The sequence below is a fragment of the Mchenga conophoros genome, linkage group LG13 (assembly GCF_057382185.1).
Source record: "Mchenga conophoros isolate Kocher_MC1m ecotype Shallow Benthic linkage group LG13, M_conophoros_male_GT1.1, whole genome shotgun sequence".
In the NCBI taxonomy this organism is placed as follows: domain Eukaryota; kingdom Metazoa; phylum Chordata; class Actinopteri; order Cichliformes; family Cichlidae; genus Mchenga; species Mchenga conophoros.
In genome coordinates, this window is record NC_140538.1 from 26,811,422 (window position 1) to 26,833,848 (window position 22,427).

Sequence of the window (22,427 nt, forward strand, 5' to 3'; positions counted from 1 at the left end):
ACATAGATGTACAGAGAAGTCTAAAAAGATGAATAGAGTGGTTACACAGCTGCACTCAGCCACAGCGAAAAAGGATACATAATGGAGATGAACATTTATTAAGCCCAGTGAGAGAAATGCAGACTTACTTTTAAAAGAATTGCAGCAGGAACAAAGATAAATGTGCAGAGGAGAGTACTCAGACATGTTTACACCTGGAGCTGCAAGCACCTTACAATGAAAAGTATGCAAATTCGTAGATAAAGAGGCTCGTGCTTAAACGCATTAGTCAGAAGAACAACTCGATCCAGTCTGTTTTAAGATTTAGACTGCTGAATGTTAAAGGGAAATTTGGGTTGAATTAAACTGTAAGCTTATTTTCATAGCTGTGGACACAGTTTGTGTTTGTCATGATGATACTGTGTACCAGCCAAGTGAATCACTGAGGTCTGGGATTATAGTCAGTTAAAAGAGGTCAGACCGTGTATCAGGCATGAGCTGTGAGGCTGATTCCTGCACTTCAGACTGACTCAAAGCAAAGAAGCATTTGCTAATCCACCCATCCAAAATGAATATAATGTAATCCGATACAACTCTTCTGTTATGGTGTACATAATATACTGCCATGTTCTTGCTGACACAGATGTAGGTGTTAATGTTTTAGCAGTGAGGTCACACTTAGTGGTGGTGTAGACTGAACTGCTTTATATTCAGGTGTCTCTGACATTTCGCACCGCCCGTGAATGTAAATGGGGAGGAAAACAAATTAGAAACACCTCTCAGAATAATGTAGTCAAGTGTAATTCAGGGCAGGATTCGCAGCAGATCTCTTCAACTGCAGTGAAATTGACCGTGCGTATATGAGTAATCAAAAGTGGCAAAATGGTGTGTAACCTGCTATTTGGTTAAAAATCGCAGATAGCACACACGCATTTAAAATATTTAAAAAGGCTTTTCTCAAAGTGTGCCTGCCTGAAACGTAACTGTGATGAAATATCAACATACACAGTGATTAATAATAAATGATATTCATCTGGACAGTTTGCTCAATGGCACATTGTTAATCTGCACAGCGGCTACAAGGTGCAAAAACAAAAAAACCTCGACTATGGCTGGGAAGTCGGACTTTTTTCATAAAAGTGGTTTTGTTTACACCTGCCTAGATCACTGATAATTTACTCTGAACAATAACAATAATGTGCCAGTGTAGATTCTCAGCTGAAAGTATGTCAGGTATGCAAACCTGTGCATTGCATAATGAATCCACACTTTATATTCTGGTGTTAAATTTACAGCTGCACAAACTGTATGCATGACATTGCCATAGACGTGAACATGTAATCAGTTGTTTTGTTTTAGTTCCTGCCAAACCATTTTTACACTCTTGAAATTTGTGCAAATAATCATTATTTAGGAACATCGCACACGTATTCAAGTTATTATGTATGTACTGTAACACAGTCATAATAAAATAACGCGCTATTTAGGATCACCATACATCATTCCCTATGTGCCTTTATGTTCTTAATGGAAATAATTACATTAAGAAACATAGTTATCACTTTGACATTCAGTTCAATCTACTGACCTAGAAAGAGCAGTCAAAGGTCAAATATAACATGACATCTAAAATTTTTATACAGTGCTTTTTACAGTGTTTCTTAACAGATTTGGTATGGTCTTTCCTCATGTTGTGCATTTTCCATTGTTATACCTCTCTGACCTGTCTTCCCCATGTGATGTTTGTGTAATTCATGTATGGTCGGAAGGGTAAGATGGCGCTGGTACGGCTGGCAGCCTTAACCCAATTTCCCTCGGGATGAATAAAGTATTATCAATCAATCAATTTTGGTCCATTTCACTTCAGTCTGTAAGAATCCTAGTTTAGTTGATTCCTAGTTTCCCCACAAAGTTTTATCAGAATTCATTCACAACCGTTCGAGCGATCGTGTGTACACACAGAATGCCATGCACGTAAATGCTACCAAAAACACAACCTTCTTGCCGTAAGTAACTACACATTAGTCTGTATGACTATTTGCAGAATATTTCTAAATAGCATATAATCAATAAAATGAATGTCACTGACTTGGCCAGAATCTATAGTGATTTCCACATCTCAGTCTTTATGTGATGTATCAAACCATGGATATAAATGGATTCAGTTTAAAGCTTCAGAGATGTAACGCACAGCTTTCACTTTGGAAATAAATGGTTTCATTTATTGAATTGTGTGCTCAAATGAATAACAGCTGTTTTAGAGCCGCCATAAACTGTGCATACTTGGAGGGGGGAATAAAGAGAAAAAAAAAGGGCTAATTATTACAGACATACAGATAGAATTTATTGTGAAAATTATAAAAATATAAACTATTTTGGAATTAGGAAGTTCACAAATATAACTGTTTCACAGCTCGAGGTCACAGAGGTGGGCATATAACTGAATGGCTGCTGTCTTGCATGGAGTTTAAGGTGAGAGCAGAGAACAAACAACACTCTCCTCTCTTTCAGCAACATCACCACTGTGTGCTGTATTGAGAAACTCCCAGGGGTGAATGACTGCACTGTCCCTTTGACCACATCGAGTAAGAAGATTCAGCATTTCTCACCTCAAACGTGCTGCCCGTGTTGTCAAACTCAGGCGGCACGAAGGAGCCTTCTGGATCGTCTGCAGGTTGAAAGCATACCAATTAACTGCACCATTAAGCATGCAAACATCATCATTTCATCAAAGTGGGGAACAAACAGGCCATTTGATGTAAACACTCAGACGTACAGTCATGTCAGTTCTGTACTGTAACCTACTTGCTAAGCATATCCCATAATGAGATGCAAATCAGAGAAATATGCACCCAGCACGCTAAACCACAACGGTCCAGTGGGCTAGTGCAGACGCTTCCCTTCATTTGCCTAATGCGTGTGTCAGAGATAATCCCAGGCAAACAAGACATGAGCAATCTGCTGATCAGAGCAGGGAAGCAGGCACAGAGGAGCAGCTCTGCATTCTTCACTTTGTCCTCCTGAAATAGGTTGACGCTTAGACTGGACATCCAGATGCACGAAAACATCACTACGAATGTAACATCCACTCCCTCGAGTGAGCTCAGGAAAAGACGGAAAAGGCAGAAGGGGAATAAAGTGGGTCAGGACAATTTGGGGGCTTGTCTGCTAGAGCTAGGCTATCTCTTCCTGGTGTTCAGAGGTCAGTGTGAATTTCTGTGCTTTTCTCCCCTTTCACCTCCTTTTCTATCACCTCTTTCAACTCATCCTTTTTTTTAAAGTTATGTTTAACTTCACCTGATTTTTTGTTCTCAAGCCTTGACTCACCTGTATGCTTTCTTCTTCTCCCCTCATCTTGCCTTTCCTTCTCTCTCCTCTCCCGTGTCTTCCTTACTCTATTTCCAATCTCCTCTCCAGACCTCTTAAACTTTTTGACTCCTCTCCTCTTTTGTTCTTTCACTCACTCATCTTTTCCCGCCATCTTCCTTCCTTTTGCTTTCATCATTCCCCTCCTTGTCTTTCCTTCTCTCTACTCTCTGCTTGTTTTTCTTTCCCCATCTTTTTTCATTTTACTCCTTCCATTTCTTTTAAATTGCTCTTTCCTCACCTCTCTTTTTGTCACTCCTTTTCTCATACTTTGCTTTTTCATCTCCCCTTGTCTTTCATCTCCTGCACCTACCCATTTTCATCTCCTCTTTCTCTCTTCCTTTGTTCCATATCATCCTCCCTCTTCTCTCCCCTCCTCATGTCTTTTCTTTAATTTCTTCATCCTTTATCCCCTTTTCTAATAATTATTTTGGAATTTCAACAATATGTCACCAACATCAGTCCCTCCCTTACCTTGTTAGCATTCTCTCTTCCTTTGACATTTTGATCCAATCTCTCACGACCGTTCATTTCCACAAACCCTGCCTACCCCACTCTCCTTTTAGTTCCTTCTACTCTTCCTTCTAGTTTTCTTTCTTTCTCTCTCACTGTATTTTGTTTATATATATATATATATATATATATATATATAAAAACACCCAGCACGCCCCTGCGGGCGGTTTATCCTTCAAGCTCGGGTCCTCTACCAGAGGCCTGGGAGCTTGAGGGTCCTGCGCAGTATCTTAGCTGTTCCCAGGACTGCGCTCTTCTGGACAGAGATCTCCGATGTTATTCCCGGGATCTGCTGGAGCCACTCGCCTAGCTTGGGAGTCACCGCACCTAGTGCTCCGATTACCACGGGGACCACCGTTACCTTCACCCTCCACATCCTCTCGAGCTCTTCTCTGAGCCCTTGGTATTTCTCCAGCTTCTCGTGTTCCTTCTTCCTGATATTGCTGTCATTCGGAACCGCTACATCGATCACTACGGCCGTCTGCTTCTGTTTGTCTACCACCACTATGTCCGGTTGGTTAGCCACCACCATTTTGTCCGTCTGTATCTGGAAGTCCCACAGGATCTTAGCTCGGTCATTCTCCACCACCCTTGGGGGCATCTCCCATTTTGACCTCGGGACTTCCAGGTTATACTCGGCACAGATGTTCCTGTACACTATGCCGGCCACTTGGTTATGGCGTTCCATGTATGCCTTGCCTGCTAGCATCTTGCACCCTGCTGTTATGTGCTGGATTGTCTCTGGGGCATCTTTACACAGCCTGCACCTGGGGTCTTGCCTGGTGTGATAGACCCCAGCCTCTATGGACCTTGTGCTCAGAGCTTGTTCTTGTGCTGCCATGATTAGTGCCTCTGTGCTGTCTTTCAGTCCAGCTTTGTCCAGCCACTGGTAGGATTTCTGGATATCAGCCACCTCCTCTATCTGCCGGTGGTACATACCGTGCAGGGGCCTGTCCTTCCATGATGGTTCCTCGTCTCCCTCCTCTTTCTTGGGTTTCTGCTGCCTGAGGTATTCACTGAGCACTCGGTCAGTTGGGGCCATCTTCCCAATGTATTCTTGGATGTTCCTTGTCTCATCCTGGACTGTGGTGCTGACACTCACCAGTCCCCGGCCCCCTTCCTTCCGCTTAGCGTACAGCCTCAGGGTGCTGGACTTGGGGTGAAACCCTCCATGCATGGTAAGGAGCTTTCTTGTCTTTATGTCAGTGGCTTCTATCTCCTCCTTTGGCCAGCCTATTACCCCAGCAGGGTACCTGATCACGGGCAGGGCGTACGTGTTGATGGCCCGGATCTTGTTCTTACCATTCAGCTGACTCCTCAGGACTTGCCTGACCCTCTGCAGGTACTTGGTGGTTGCAGCCTTTCTAGCGGCCTCTTCATGGTTCCCATTTGCCTGCGGGATCCCCAGGTATTTGTAACTGTCCTCTATGTCTGCAATGTTGCCTTCTGGTAGTTCAATCCCCTCAGTTCTGACTACCTTCCCTCTCTTTGTTACCATCCGACTACACTTCTCCAGTCCGAACGACATTCCAATGTCATTGCTGTATAGCCTGGTAGTGTGGATCAGTGAATCGATGTCTCGTTCACTCTTGGCATACAGCTTGATGTCATCCATGTACAGGAGGTGGCTGACAACTGCTCCGTTCCGTAGTCGGTATCCGTAGCCAGTCTTGTTAATGATCTCACTGAGGGGGTTCAGGCCTATGCAGAACAGCAGTGGGGACAGAGCATCTCCTTGGTAGATCCCGCACTTGATGGTGACTTGTGCTATGGGCTTGGAGTTGGCCTCTAGTGTTGTACGCCACATCCCCATTGAGTTCCTGATGAAGGCTCTTAGGGTCCCATTGATCTTGTACAATTCTAGGCATTCCAGTATCCAGCTGTGGGGCATTGAGTCATAGGCCTTCTTGTAATCAATCCAGGCACAGGTTGGTCAGTCTGGTCTTGCAGTCTCGGCTGATTGTTCTGTCTACCAGTAGCTGGTGTTTTGCGCCTCTGGTATTCTTGCCAATTCCTTTCTGTGTCCCGCTCATGTATTGACCCATGTGCCTGTTCATCTTAGCCGATATGATGCCTGACAGGAGCTTCCATGTAGTACTGAGGCAGGTTATTGGTCGGTAGTTGGAGGGGACCGGTCCCTTCTTGGGGTCCTTGGGGATCAGGACCGTCCGACCTTCGGTTAGCCATTCCGGGTGTCTCTCGTTAACTAGCAGCTGGTTCATTTGTGCTGCCAGACGCTCGTGGAGTGCAGTCAGCTTCTTCAGCCAGTAGGCGTGAACCATGTCGGGCCCTGGTGCTGTCCAACTCTTCATACTGGAGACCCTTTCTTGGATATCTGCCACTGTGATGGTTACTGGACCCTGTTCAGGGAGGTCGCTGTGGTCTGCCCTCAGATCCTCTAGCCACTGAGCATTGCCGTTACGGGTTGCATCCTTCTCCCATATGCTCTTCCAGTATTGCTCCGTCTCCAGCCTTGGTGGTGCTGTTCTCTTATTGTTCCCTTGCCACTGAGAGTACACCTTTGCTGGTTCTGTGGAGAACAGCTGGTTTATTCTCCTGCCTTCTATCTCTCTGGTGTACCTCCTCAAGCGGCTGGCCAAGGCTGTGAGTCTTTGCTTGGCAGTTTCCAAGGCCTCAGGTATGGACAGCTTGCTGTATTTCTTATGCACCTTCTTTGTCGCACCTTGCTGCAACTCCGTTAGTTGGCTAACCTCCCTCCGTGCTACTTTGATCTTGCCCTCTAGCCTCCTTCTCCATGGAGGGTACTGCCCCTTGTCGCTGTTCAACTTGTAGCCAAGCATCTCACTGATCACTGCTGCCGTATTGTAGATCAGCTTGTTAGTGTCGGTAATCGTGGTTGTAGGTATTGCCCGTAGTGCTGCATTAACATCATCTAGCAGACCTTCTGAGGGTACTTCACGTAATCTTGGTAACCGGCTACGGGGGATCCAGGTTTCAAGCTTGGCCATGATCCTATTTTTCAGGTCAGTTCCTCTCGCACTCAACGATCCTTCTCCTATCGCACTTGGGGCTATGTACCCAATCTCGGGTGGGGGTGATGATATCGCCCCCCTGACCTGGCATCCTGACTCCTCCTTGCCGTAGCATTTGTGTTGTACCTCGTCAATCTCTAGCTGTGAGAGCAGTCCCTTCTTTCGAATGTTGGAACACTGAGCTACTAGTTGTTTCGCCGTCATTGTGGATGTTGGGTATCGAAGAATCCATAGGTCCCTCATCCTATTCATGTAGCCCCTTCCGCCGGGGTTACTTGCGTAGTAGCATTCCAACAACGCCCTGTTTTCGTCTCTTGCCCACTTTTCGTCAGGGTGCCCTGGTTCCTCAACACCTGACGCGGACCTTGTTGATCCGGGCGACGTCCGAGCCGGCATGCCTTCATATTTATCTGTCTCGCTCATGTCTGCGGTAGGCTTGCTTAGCATAGGGGGTCTAGCCTTAGGACCCTTACTGGATACAGACGCCCCAGGCAGGAATCGAACTTGCGATCCTCTGTTCCAAAGGCGTGTAGTCTAACCACTACGCTATCCAGCTCCATATATATATATATATATGTATATATATATATATGTGTATATATATATATATATCAAAAAAGCTCAATCTTCAATCAAACATGAAAGATAAAAGGGCAGACAAGAACAAAAAAAAAGAAAAAAAGAAAAAAGGACAAGACATGTAAACTCTTTGTAGTCAGGACATATTGTAACACAGTGAAATGGGCAATGAAGGCGAGTAACAAAAAAAAAAAAAAAGACAGCCGTTGTCAGTGACGCAGTTGCCTCCAGGGTGATGGTGGGAGCTTGGTGAGTCATGTATGCCTACAGCATTTTAACACAACAGGTAGCATGAGCCAAGCAATACCAGAGATTCATCACGCTTTCCAAATGTGCTGATCGTATTTCCCACAGCGCACAGCCGGCACCGTTTCATCACAAACTGAACAGCTTGCGATGTGAAACCTTGTGTGAAAAATCGCGGCTTTTCTTGGTCATCGCTGTATAAAAAAACCATTAGAGCACATTTTGTTAGCGTGTCTCTGCTCTGGCGATGCAAACGCTGCCAAAACACCCACCATGACATCCAATTACCTTCCTGATATTACCGCAATAGTAAATCATCTGAAATAAACAGCATTAAAGTGTCGCTGCAACTGTTGTTCCCACTGAGACCCGTCATCAAAGCCCCTCAAGGTCACTCTGTGATACAGCGTTAGAGCCCGTTTGTTTGTGTGTGTGGGCATGGGATTGACCAATACACCATGTGTCTGCTTGAAATTGCACTGCGATCTGACAAACAGTTCAATTAAAAGGAATCAATAGGGAGCCGTGCAGCAAGGACAGCTGGGAATGCGGTGCACTGATGAACGATATAGATGAACTCTATTCAGTAGAACTAACGCAAGAAGGGTAATGTGAGCACTGCAGTTTCTTTCTCTTCTCGCAGTGTGAATCATAGCCAACGGACTGAACACAATCCAATAAAGCATGGCAACAAACGAGACTGCGAAGAATTTCAGCTGACAGAGTAATCAAGACATCACTTCAAAGCGTCTCTATTACTGACTGAAGAGATGCGTGGAAATTAAAACTGGATGCAACCACTTTAACGGATGCCACGGCGGCTGTGAAGTGTTTGCGAGTGTGAGCGGGCCGAGTGCTGCTAGGCTATCCACGCTGTTACCACAACAACAATCCCCCTGGCAACCCTGTTGATCTAATCAATGCTTATCAATTTCTGACGGAGTATGTGCACGCTGCAGTGCAAGCGCTCATATATGTGATGAGATGCAAAGGAGACAAGAAGAATAGAAGAGGTGAGGCTTAATAGTTGCTCACAGAGTATTTTCATTTAATGTCACTGGGCCTTGCAGCCCTGTGATGGGGTAAAAGATGTTGTCTGTGCAAATCAGGGCAGACCTGCCGACCTCGGCAAAGCGCGACGCATCCAGTGAGACACTAACAGAGTATTTTCAGGCAGAAATTTGCAAATTGAAAGTGATACAGATCAGGGCAACAAATCACTAAAGGGGGGAAAAAGGCGCCTGTTCTCTGTATGTCAGAAAAAAAAGCTCGAGCTGCAATTTAGGCACAATCTGTAGCTCTGATCTGATCTGCTATATTCAAAGTATAAAACTGATTTCTCCCTTTAGCATGTGTGAGCTTCAGCACTCAGCTTTACTAACAAGTGACAAGTAAAATTCTATATATATGAAAAATGCCCTGAAAATAGTCAGAAACAATAACAACTGCCTGTAATTAGCATATACAAAGGTGGTTAATGTCTAAAAAAGGAACACAGGACACAAGCCTGAGCTATAGACTCACCACTGAGCTGCTCCATGAAGCAAACATTCCCATGGGCGTTGAAGGCCAAAGTGTCTGGTGTTATGCACAGTGTGTGGAAGAGGTGGGAGGGTCTGATGCTCTGCAGGGCCAGAACACACTCTGCACACACTGCCCACACCTCCTCCTCAGACAGACAACTGTCCTGCAAAGAAAGGATGTCTGCCAGAGAAACATTTTCCTGTGGACAAAGCACAAATACACACAACTGTGGGTATGTACACTAAATAAGATCCACAGTTGAAGCCTGATTTGTTTATATGTAGTTAAGGTTAGGGATAAGGGCTTGCCTTTAGAATTTCTTCAACAATGAACACTTTGAAGGAACACTATTTGCTCCAATGCTCCCATTTAATACAGTGTGTGTGAAGGCAAATATTAATAAAGAGCTCTTTGCCCTTTTTTTATTTAACATTTGGTCGCATTTCCTATTAGCTTGTAGCTTGGGACACAAGAGGGCAAAACGCAACAGCTATCTTCAATAACGGGCACCGAACCCGCATAGACAGAAAAAAACTGAGCTTCCAAGTCAGTCCTGGCGATCCACATTAATGCACATCCATGCAGTTATAATTTAATGATTCAACTAGTTTAAGAAGGGTTTTCACATCTTCCTTTTCCCCTCATGAGCACCTAAATGCACCATCAAACAGCCTCTTGCTCTCAACTGCATTTCAGTCAGCCAACTCATGTGAAACGGCTTTATTAAAATGTAAATAGAGAGCGTGCAAAGTAGACGTTAAAAGCTCTGACCTCATTACTTCCTGCTGAACAGAGGGGACGGCAGAGACTGAAGTTCTACCTAATCCCTTGAGGACCTTGATCCAACAGGTTGATGCTGGAGTGAAAGTGACTCATGTGCATCATAGCACAGCGGCCATGTGGAGGCAACAGCAGCAGAGGAAGCATTACAGTTCAAATGAAAAGTGTTATTGCAAAAGGTAAAAGGTGTTGGACAGCATGGATACAACTTACAGTACAGCAGAGACAGATTTGGTTTTGTTTTATGGTCTCTGCAAAATGCAAATCAACACACTGCTGCAAAAATTTGAACTTTTTGCTCTGAGTGATTCTGGCTTCATAGAGAAGGGTACATTTGTAGATGAAGCTACAAATGATGGATGTTGCAGTCTCTTTTGAAGCTTTCTGTCATCTTAATATCAAATAACTAAAATTATTGGGGGGAAAAAAACGCCAACATGCACACAATCTCTTGCAAACAATTTGGAGACAGTGGGACGGAAAACCTCTCTTTTAACAGGAAGAACCAGGCACGGGGAGGGGAAGCCATCTGCTGCAACTGGTTGGGGGTGAATGGTGGAAGAAGCATGCAAAAGGAGACAGCATAAAAGATGCAATATACCAGATATTTCGATAATGCATGGCATTTATAGGACCAATGTGTATGGTAATTTTTAAACTGGTGTATAAAAAATATGGTTCTGTATTAGTATTTAGTTTCTCAGTGGTTGTGCACAACACTTCCTAAGGATATTATGATATATTAACTGATCCATCGATCGATTAATGTAAGTAACACATAAAGATTATGTTTGCTTTTGCATCTAAATCTTATTTAATTCATGACAGATGATTTTTGGAACATGAAATATGGTGCAAATGATAGTTATTTAAAAAAAAACATTTTGTTTAAAGGTTTGGAAAGAAAGTCTAAGGAGCTTGGAAAGCAAAGCGTCTGGACTTCTTTAAGTTGCTTGAAGACATTTCACCTCTCATCTGAGAAGCTTCTTTTATTTATTTAAATTTTTACTTTTTAATTATTTTACCTGCATTTTTTAATCACTCTTATATTTAAATGTTCATTTGCTATTTTATCTAGGGATTGAGAGTAACGTAGTTTCTATTCTCTGTATGTCCTGTACATGTGGCAGAAATGACAATAAAGGTGACTTTGACTTTGACTTTGACTTCTTCAGTTCTAGGGTCAAATGGTGGAGAGTCCCAGATTTAAGCCCATGTAGCCAGTGTATCAGAAAAACTCAGGAGAGTCTTCTCCAAGCACGACATCCCAGTATATTTCAGACCCAGCAACACACTCAGACAGAAACGGGTTCATCCCAAAGACAAAACTCCTAAACAGAAACTTAACGATGTGGTGTATGCTGTACAGTGCAGCGAGGAATGCCCAGACCTCCACATTGGAGAGACCAAACAGCCACTTCAAAAAAGTATGGCATAACATAGAAGAGCCACCTCCATGGGACAAGACTCGGTGGTCCATCTGCATCTAAAAGACAAATGACCTGGATGACTAATAAGCTTCACAGACGTTTGGAAAGAAAGGAGACTCATAAAGCAGCCATTTATTATTTTATTTTCTTTCACAATGTTTGGCTTTGTATAGCAGAGACATGGCAGGTTTTGAAATTCAACCCCTTGTCATTCTTTTATGGTCTCTATTGTATTTTCTGTACACATTAGTCTTTAATTTATTATACAGTGGGGCAAAAAAGTATTTAGTCAGCCACCGATTGTGCAAGTTCCCCCACTTAAAATGATGACAGAGGTCAGTAATTTGCACCAGAGGTACACTTCAACTGTGAGAGACAGAATGTGAAAAAAAATCCATGAATCCACATGGTAGGATTTGTAAAGAATTTATTCGTAAATCAGGGTGGAAAATAAGTATTTGGTCACCTCAAACAAGGAAAATCTCTGGCTCTCACAGACCTGTAACGTCTTCTGTAAGAAGCTTTTCTGTCCCCCACTCGTTACCTGTATGAATGGCACCTGTTTGAACTCATCATCTGTATAAAAGACACCTGTCCACAGCCTCAAACAGTCAGACTCCAAACTCCGCCATGGCCAAGACCAAAGAGCTTTCGAAGGACACCAGGAAAAGTATTGTAGACCTGCACCAGACTGGGAAGAGTGAATCTACAATAGGCAAGCAGCTTGGTGTGAAAAAATCAACTGTGGGAGCAATCATCAGAAAATGGAAGACATACAAGACCACTGATAATCTCCCTCGATCTGGGGCTCCACGCAAGATCTCATCCCGTGGGGTCAAAATGATCATGAGAACGGTGAGCAAAGATCCCAGAACCACACGGGGGGACCTGGTGAATGACCTGCAGAGAGCTGGGACCAAAGTAACAAAGGTCACCATCAGTAACACACTACAACGGCAGGGAATCAAATCCCGCAGTTTTATTTATTTATTTATTAACCTTTATTTAACCAGGAAGATCCCATTGAGATTAAAAACCTCTTTTTCAAGGGAGACCTGGCCAAGATAGGCAGCAGCAGATGTCCCGCAGTGCCAGACGTGTTCCGCTGCTGAAGCCAGTGCATGTCCAGGCCCGTCTGAAGTTTGCCAGAGAGCACATGGATGATACAGCAGAGGATTGGGAGAATGTCATGTGGTCAGATGAAACCAAAGTAGAACTTTTTGGTATAAACTCAACTCGTCGTGTTTGGAGGAAGAAGAATACTGAGTTGCATCCCAAGAACACCATACCTACTGTGAAGCATGGGGGTGGAAACATCATGCTATGGGGCTGTTTTTCTGCCAAGGGGACAGGACGACTGATCCGTGTTAAGGACAGAATGAATGGGGCCATGTATCGTGAGATTTTGAGCCAAAACCTCCTTCCATCAGTGAGAACTTTGAAGATGAAACGAGGCTGGGTCTTCCAACATGACAATAATCCAAAACACACCGCCCGGGCAACAAAGGAGTGGCTCCGTAAGAAGCATTTGAAAGTCCTGGAGTGGCCTAGCCAGTCTCCAGACCTCAACCCCATAGAAAATCTGTGGCGGGAGTTGAAAGTCCGTGTTGCTCGGCGACAGCCCCAAAACATCACTGCTCTCGAGAAGATCTGCATGGAGGAATGGGCCAAAATACCAGCTACTGTGTGTGCAAACCTGGTAAAGACCTATAGTAAACGTTTGACCTCTGTTATTGCCAACAAAGGTTATGTTACAAAGTATTGAGTTGTATTTTTGTTATTGACCAAATACTTATTTTCCACCCTGATTTACGAATAAATTCTTTACAAATCCTACCATGTGGATTCATGGATTTTTTTTTCACATTCTGTCTCTCACAGTTGAAGTGTACCTCTGGTGCAAATTACTGACCTCTGTCATCATTTTAGGTGGGGGAACTTGCACAATCGGTGGCTGACTAAATACTTTTTTGCCCCACTGTATACCTTGACGAGTGTGTTTTATAGAAATGGAACCCTAGACTTAAAACCAATCAAAATTTAAATAAAATTGGACTATATTAGGAGCCACATTAATTTGATTCACAGGTCCAGCTTGTCGGCTGGTGATTCTTATTTTAAAGATTACTTTGACATCATTAGGACATACAGAGCATATGCAACTCTTCATAATGGATCATGGCTGGCTTCCAAACTTTGATGTTACCTTATACATCTTAAACTCAGATTCAATGTGAACTTTCCCACCTCAACAGGTCCTTCATGTAGGTAAGAGTGATGCATTAACATTAAGGAGCAATAACCAAAACATGATGTTGAATTGAAAAGTAGCTTTTAAGCCAGAATGACACATTTCCTGTTGGTACTGTAGGTACCAGTCTTCTTACCATTCAGCTGACATCTTGTGAGGCATTGTTTTCTGTTAGTTTAAGCATTTAAAGGATTACTTTTAAAAAGTTTGCTGACTTTACCCCAGTAATAAAGATTTTTAAAAAGGGTTTCCTGTTGCAGATGTCTCTGAGAAATTCAGTTTGATTCTTTGAGTGTCCGGTCTCTGTCTCAGGATGTATCTGCAGGAGCCTGGCACAGCTTGTTAGCCACAAAAATGCTTCCAGGCTTGACTTCACCGTCACAAACGTTGACTACATTTGACTTTGACTGTAATAAAAACGGACACTCTGACACTCATTGTAATAATTACAATATAAGTCTCATTTTTATGAGGAACTAAATCTTTGCCACGTAAACATGTTCAGTGTTTATATGCCCCTACGGGTCTTTACTTGGAAACTGACTCATGCCTTGATTAACACTGAAAAAGATAACTCAAACTTACAAATGACTGTAACTAAGACGCTACATAATCTAAAGTTGAAGGCTTTACAAGATATGTTTGCCTTCATTCATTAGCGCTAACAGCTGAAAATATCTGGTATGGTAAATGGCCTGTATTTGTATAGCGCTTTTCTAGTCCCTAAGGACCCCAAAGCGCTTTACACAACCTGTAATCCACCCATTCACACACTGGTGATGGCAAGCTACAATGTAGCCACAGCCACCCTGGGGCGCACTGACAGAGGCGAGGCTGCCGGACACTGGCGCCACCGGGCCCTCTGACCACCACCAGTAGGCAACGGGTGAAGTGTCTTGCCCAAGGACACAACGACCGAGACTGTCCAAGCCGGGGCTCGAACCGGCAACCTTCCGATTACAAGGCGAACTCCCAACTCTTGAGCCACGATCGCCCCATATAATATAGCATCCTGCACGCTTAATTCCATGGAGTGAATCTACAGACCTGTAGCAACACACTGCATCGTCTGTGTTCCACTGGCCTCATTTACCCCAGCAGACGCAGTGATCTCACAGATTCCATGAAGCATTAAGCATAATGCTGCGGTCTGATTATTACAGGAACTTCTCTACAGTTTGCAAGTGGACACAAAAGCTGGCCTTAACTCAGGCAGAAGAGTGGAAGTGGAGAACGAGTGCGTGTGTGTGCGTGGAGGCGGTGTCATAAAGAAGTGATTGTCACACTATATCTAGCACTTTACCAACCATGGACGATTTTTTTTCTTCTTTCATGACAGTATTTATATCACAGCAGCTTCATTTTTCTCTAACTCCGAAGGTCTTAACGCTTCTGTTCTCTGATAATCTACAGCTCTGCTCTCACTGACAATCACTGCTTTATCTTTGATTGCACAAGAAGGGCCTATCTGTTTTGATTTACGACTGTCTTGTAGGTGCAGCAGAGTTGCAACAGATTGCGAACAAAGCATACTGATGTGATCGAGTGGGGTAGAGCCAAATTACAGGGCAGAAAAGTCCCACTTCAAGCAGCAGCAGCAGCAGCAGCCGCCCCATAAATAGACAGTTTCCCTTGAGAACAGTGCAGGGGAACGTTAGTTTCTCTCACCCCCCTCAAGTTAAATGTGCTGTCCTATATAAGTTTGCCTCTGAGTTTCAAGGTTCTGGTGAGGCTCTTGGTGTGGTGCATGTCTTTGCACTGCAGTAATGGGAGGAAAGGCAAAAGAGAGGGCTTGTTCTCCTGTATTATGGTGTAAAGATGCACACAGAGGGAGAGGAGGACAATTTTCAATTCTGGCACTTGAAGAAGTGCTCATAACAGCAACAAACAAAATCCTCAGAACATGGTATTCCTTCATCATGCATCATTTGAAACTCTGTTTAAAAAACAAATAAAATACAAAAAGATTATTCAATTTAACAAAGAAACACTAAAGACTGCTGATGGTTTAAATTTGGAACCCTATTTTATTTTACACATAAGGTGGGCATCCCCTATCATTCCCAATGGGAGCTCTTTGGAAGCACTCTTTAGGAAGGCTGTCTTGTACCATTATATAAAGTATTGAGAATTTGGTTTAATGTGAATTTCCAAAAGTTGTTTTTTATCTTCCACACCATAGAGCAGAGAGATTACCTTAAACAGATATGTCAGATATGCAACATAACCCAGTGTGTCCGAAAAAGAAAAAAAAAAGTCAACAAGTATATTAAATTCCGTCCACAACACCAAACCCTTCTCCACCCATTCTCTTCCAGATGTATTTTCTGCTACCCTGGCAGGAAATGGGTTACTCTAAATATACTAGACTGTTTTGCAGATAAAACCTGAAACCTTTTAAGTCTAGGTATTAAAATTATTTCTGGAGAACATTTTGACTTTTACTCGCATTTAAACAGTGAGCAAGTCGATTCCGATCCCTTGTTTGTCTTAAATCATCGTAAATGTTAAGGCCCTAAGAACGTTTCTCTGGCTGACTTTAACCACTAAGAGGATTAAGAATTTCAACCAGCAGCTTTCTAGGAAACACAAAAAGAGGCTGTTTCATATCATTTGGATGCTCCAAGCAATCGACACCGGTATCTTTTTAAAACAAACAAACGCCAATGTTTAGTTATAACTTCTTCCTTTTAAAAACCCCGCTCCCTCTCACCTCATCCTCCAGCAGTGGAGGCAGATGCTCAAGATCGTATTCTCTGTCTTCGGCTTTTCTTAAGTACGCGTCCGCCGCATCACTCCCGGAAGTCTCCATTGCACCAACTTTGATTCCCTCAAGTAGTAAAGCGAATTTCGGAGCACACCGCAACGTTTCCAGTCGACACAGATGGCATGTCTGAGCTCTCGGGGTACGCTGGGCACCACTGGTGGGGGTTCAAATGCTCGCTGCAGTCCAGCAGTCAGTCGGTGGTCACTGCAGGACAATCCTGACCAGAAACGACGCCGAATAATGCTTCCTCAGCGACCGTCCACAGCAGAGTGATGCTGCTGGAGGTGTTTAAGGCTATCGGTAACGCCACAAAAATCAGGCTACACACACTGAAGGCGGTCATGAGCTGCGGATCTCTGAATCCTCCCTTTTCCCAGTGCTGGCAGAGCGGAGAGTACTGCTGCCTGCATGCTACAGTTGGCTTCACGCCTCCGTTCACAGTGCAGCTTGAGTGACTCATATTCATCACTTAGTCCTTATTATCTCTTCTAATTCCAATGATCTGGCTTTGTACGAACTAGTGTGTACTAGACTTATTTATTCCACCATACTGGCTACATACTCATTTCTTAATTGAATATGAACTATGCCCTCAATAAATTCTCTAAAGTCCTGTCAGTCTGCAAAGCTGATATTTATTATTATACCATCATAATGTGTTTAGGAACTTAGGAAGGTTTAGATTACTTTTTTTTCTTCCGTGAGAGTGATTGGATCAAAAATGTGTAATATTCTTCACATTCTTCTGGTTTTTGTACCTATAGGAATATCTGAAATGATCTCTTAGTTTCATTCAAAAGTAAGAAGGCGACATTCTCAGCAGCATTTCTTCTTTGTATTAATTGCTACTTTGATTGAGAAATGAACAGGGCTTCTCATCTGTCTTTGCCCAAAAGTCACTTTGAAATTTAATATTCTGAAATTGATCAAAGCTCAATCCACTGATGAGAACCTGTGTTATAGTTAAAATGTTCAAATGAAGCTTTTAGTTGGCTAACTCAATCTATTAGATAGTCAAGAATAAAATGTTCTATTCTTCATACAATACTTGCCAAAACATCCCTCGAAATCTCCTGTTCTCCAAGTGAACACTAAATCAAATAAATGCAGTATTTATTAAAATAACTGACAGAATAGTCCAAAGCAGACACCTTAAATTATAGACAAAAATACAAATTTTGCAATATTTGCATGACTTACATGACATTTATTTTATACCAAAGTAAATGTAATCCTAAGTTTATTATCAAGTAGCAACCACTGGGGCTGAAAAATAAAAAACAACATGGAAGTGCCAGAAACTGCAGTTCCTGGAGTGGCAACTGGAGGCTGGCTCCAAACAGGGCTCTCCATGGACTCTCTTGTTAAAATGCCCAAGTTTAGCAGCATTAAAAATATGTTTACAGGCTGGCACAGAGAAAAGCATGCTCTCTACGGATAGTGTCTAAAGGCAGTTCATGTAGGAGAGAGCAGTATGTAATGATTAATGAGATGAATTTAGAAATTCTGAACACTTTTTAATGAGCACTAAATCACTATGACTTTTTACTTTCCACAATAATTAGTTAACACAACAAAACACACCTTTCAGCTTTTTATGTATTTTAAAACCAGGTTTTGGGAAATGTGTCTGTCTCTAAAGCAGTTTGGGTCAACTTCTATTGTTTAAATGTTCTATAGGCTAAATATGAATATGTGATATGACAGTCAACACAAAAAGCTTCAGACATTTTTTAGTGCATGTTTAAAGAATATTGCTCTTTTCTAGGAAAAAATCCATTACCAGCATTGGTTTTGCTACTATCGATATTTGGATCCACTCACCCACCTCTGCTTGAGTCATATGAGTCTCTGAACTGGACCGCATCATTGGGTTTGTGGTGTTGGTGTCTTCTGGGGAATCGTTTGACAGTTTAACAAATAACACGATTTGCTGTGACATTAACACCATCAAGAAAGTTTTTTTCTTCAGTTTTGCCAAGTGGAAACCTTACATTATTTATTCTGTTATGCAGCACTGTAGCAAATATGTATGTCTGTGCCTTGCCTCCTAACATACTACAGATCCAGTCTGCTAACCAAGGTCTCATCCAGAGAGGGTCACTTCTGCCTCCTGAAAACCAACATGTCTGTGGTATAGTGGTAAATTCTCTGCAGAGTCATCTATTTTAAATTGAAAGTTTGCATTTTGGAAAAAAAATGAAAGAAAAAATGCAGCAATAGCATTTCATTTACAAGCCAATCAGAAATGTATTTTTCTGTTATTTATACAGAATTACTGTTGAAGCATTTTAAAGAACTACAGTATATAATATCTAAATGTAATGTTGCACATATTTTTTTTTGTTAGTCATTTCCCTGTCAAAACAAATTAGCAATGCAACCCTTCTCTCATTGTTATTACAAACGCACCCCCTTGCATATTTGTTTTAGCCCAATACTTTCTGAGACACCCTGATCCATCTTAATTGTCCACTCCATTTAAATATCTTCTTGTGCCGTGTCCTAGTCATGATGGAAAGCCTGTTTGGGTTGCCAGCTGAGCTCTGGGTGGTGGTGAATGAGATTGCTATTATGCCGGCGGTGCCCCGTGGCTGCTGAGCGGTGATAGAAGGGCCTCTTTGGCCAGGCAGAGGGAAACCACTATTAGAACTGTTGACTGCTCAGTACTGTGGCATGTTGAGATAATAGAGGGAAGTACTTTTACTTTAGCAGCCACGCAATTAATGTGATCATACATATTCTGGCATATCCCCTCAATGACTTATTACTTGAGAACAAAGCAGTCTATTTGATCCTTGTTGGCACTGTGCTGTAGCCAAGTGAGAGATACATTCAGAAGGTATTTCATCTTCAAAAGGATTAGCTCCTAATGTGGAAACACTGCAGAACTCCTTGCTGCTGGGAACAACTGAATCATTTACAGCGAGGCAGCGCTTGGCAGAGATGAGCCCGATGTTATAATCTGAAGTCATCTTAGAGTATTATGGCTGCTCAGTTTTGTCTATTTTCATATTTCAGGCTCAGATGTACTTCTTTTCCTCCTTCCTTATTTGGGTATAGCTGTCAGGATTGGCGAGAAAGAGGAAATACTTTTGGCCTGTTTGCACTTTTAAGTCGGAACCAAACTGATAAAAGATGGGATGGGATGTAATGTTACCTAACGTGTTGGGAATTCTGCAAATACTACAAACCTAGAAAACTAAATTACTTTATATATAAAGTGTGGAAGGTGAGCAGGAGATTCCAAGTAATAATAAATAAGGACAGTGACAGAATGTCAACTTATAGATAAGTGCTAAGAAATAATGACTGTTAGCTAAATGCTAAAGGGTTCAAGCTAACCTTTTCACAAAAAGTAAGAAATTACACCAGGTAGGAAGTCATTCTCCACACTAATCATGACACACGGTTGCTTATATCCAAGCTACAAGCTAGAGCTACTTTTCAGCTCAAACCTGCCCAAATCCTCAAATTCATGCACTCATGGTTTGTGACACCAAAACGAATGATTTATTCTAATATTGTTTAAGTGTTTTAATAGATATGCAAAATTTAGCTAATTTACTGAAGTCAGTAAACATACGAGACATGTAAAATGATAGTTCCCATTTGAAATCCTTATGCGTGAAAACATTTGTTGTAGAAAAGAATAGAAAAAGAAAGCTGTGACCCATATTTGGGATCCTGTTTGTATCCAAGGCTGATAGTTGACCTATGAAGTCTGGGAAGCATTGTTTCAGAGGAAATTCATGATGGACATAGAATGTCAAGCATGTGGAAACTTGCCAGCCTCTTCTGGAAATAGTGAATATTTACAGATGTGTCACAGAGATGTCAAAAGTTGCTATAGTCTTCAGTTCTGGTATGAAGCTTTAAAGTGTGGCTGTGTCTCAGCAGGGAAGCTCCTCTGAGAATATCTGACTTGGGAAAATGGCAAGAAAGCTTTTGGAGGTGCTGAGGTATGCAGGAAGTGTAGTAAAGTGTTGTGTTTAAATGAGCAAGAGCAGTATGTTGAACTATATGTAATATTGACTTTCAGCCACATGCAAATGTTGAATCTTTATACTCTTTTATTTACATCATATCATATATCAATGACAGTAAAATTATAGAAGTCAAGAGCTCTGCTGGCTCACCTGAAATCCGAACAGTAGCTTTGACTTGGAATATGAATGGTTAGTTCAACCAGGTTGTGCTTTCGTTCTTGCTTATAAGATCTATCACTTAAATTGTGATGGCCTCTAACTGTAACTTAAAGATCAAAATAGGGTTATTTTCTGATGCAGTAATAATTTTGTTTCATTATTCTTCCTCAAGGGTCATCAGCTGAGGATTGTGACTGTTTTCTTGAGGCATGCAGCTTTAGTCTCAGCATTTTAGCATGGTATAATTATGTAGCCTACCATGCATATTAATGATCTCATTTACCAGAACCTTATCTTAAAATGAGTCAGATGGAAATGTTGAAAAGTAGGCCAAAGACAGTATTTTTTTGAAGTTAAAGTTACATTAATCACCTAATAAAATCTGTTAAATGACAAGCAGATAATCATTGAGAAAGTAAAAACTTTGGGTTTTGTTCTAGAAGGGAAAAAAGCACCAATTGTTAGCTAAGTGGTTGCGATAGCTGTCCCTAACATATATCATGCACAAATCATGGTATTCATGGCAGGACATGGTGATGGATGTGCATCTAAACACTATTAGTTTATAAAAGTGCTACAAAGGTTGAATTTTTCCAGGACACATAGCACTACATATTTAGTGCTGTGTGTCCTTGTACGCGTATGTGTAACTGGGTCTGCATACCAGCATAAAAACATCATCCAAGAACTGAATAACAGTAAAACCAACATAATAACTTTGAGCCTGTAAAGTTCACCTTCATCCATCCTCTTCTTCCAATATAATTCAGGGTCACAGTTAGATTTTGGTCTATTCAAACTAGCAAAGGGCAAAGGTGTGTGGTGCACGCTGAACAGGTTGCCAGTCTATCTGAAGGCTAACACAGACATATAGCCAACCATTCACACCAACGGCCAATTTAGAATCGCCTAACATGTCATTGGGCTGTGAGAGGAAGCAGGAGCAACTAAACAGACACGGGAGAATATTCGAATGGATTCAAACTCTTGCTACAAGGCGATACCACACACTGGTGTGGTGGAAAAGTCACTATCACCACGATCAAGTGAATAATCAATTCCCAAGGTTCTGTGGAGAAGCCAACACCACTTGGTTTATCACTTCTAGCTGACGTCCAGTGCTAACTTGAGAGTTTACAGTTATATAAACTCTGGGTTTCATAACCCGATGTACGTCAAAAAAAACCATGATACCAACACCATGACCCAAGGTATCATGGTAGATGGTGTGTCCAGATGCATAACCAAGATGTATTCTTGTACTTCCTGACCTTGATCTTGAAACGACTGTTGAATGACGAGTGTGCTTATTACACAATGACCCCATCCAGTCAGTTTGTGAGAACCTATGATTAATGGAGTTCTGTCTTTTGTTAAATGCTTATAAACTTTACAGTTGTCTTCATGTTGCTTTAGTAAGGTTGAATGAAATGAAAGATGGACACGCAAGGAGAAGTTGTTTATCCAAACCAACAAACAAAGCAGATGAGGAGAGTGGTAGAGACGAGTGTTGGGTGATTAGTGATAGAAGGATAGCAGCAAGAGTGAAAAGGAAGATGGTAGTGAGACCTGCTGTGATGTGCTGTTTGGAGATGATGGCACTGACAAAAAGACAACAGTTTGATTTGATGTGTGTGAGTGACCAGAATGGAAAAGATCAGAAACAAATTCACAAGAGAGACAACTTTATGTTGAGCAGTTTGGAGACAAAGTTAAAGAAGCAAGGCTGAGATGGTTTGTGTACTGGCAGTTTGTGTGGCAGGCACAAGTTGGAAACAAAATGCAAGACTTGGAAACAAGTTACAAACTAAAAGGTAGTTTTATTGTTGAGCTCTTACAAAATAAACGTAA

At 42.1% G+C, this 22,427-nt stretch overlaps 1 protein-coding gene across 1 annotated transcript in view; it reads right to left on the bottom strand.

The window, feature by feature from the left end:
• Positions 1-16,820, bottom strand: part of kndc1 (kinase non-catalytic C-lobe domain containing 1) — a 51,163-nt gene extending 34,343 nt beyond the window's left edge. The window contains exons 1-3 of the mRNA XM_085297563.1: positions 16,375-16,820; positions 9,201-9,399; positions 2,589-2,647 (exon numbers count right to left, since the gene is read on the bottom strand). Coding sequence (XP_085153689.1) covers positions 2,589-2,647; positions 9,201-9,399; positions 16,375-16,473 — 357 coding nt within the window. The 5' untranslated portion in view covers positions 16,474-16,820. The remainder of the gene's footprint in view (positions 1-2,588; positions 2,648-9,200; positions 9,400-16,374) is intronic.
• Between the last annotated feature and the right edge of the window lie 5,607 nt (positions 16,821-22,427).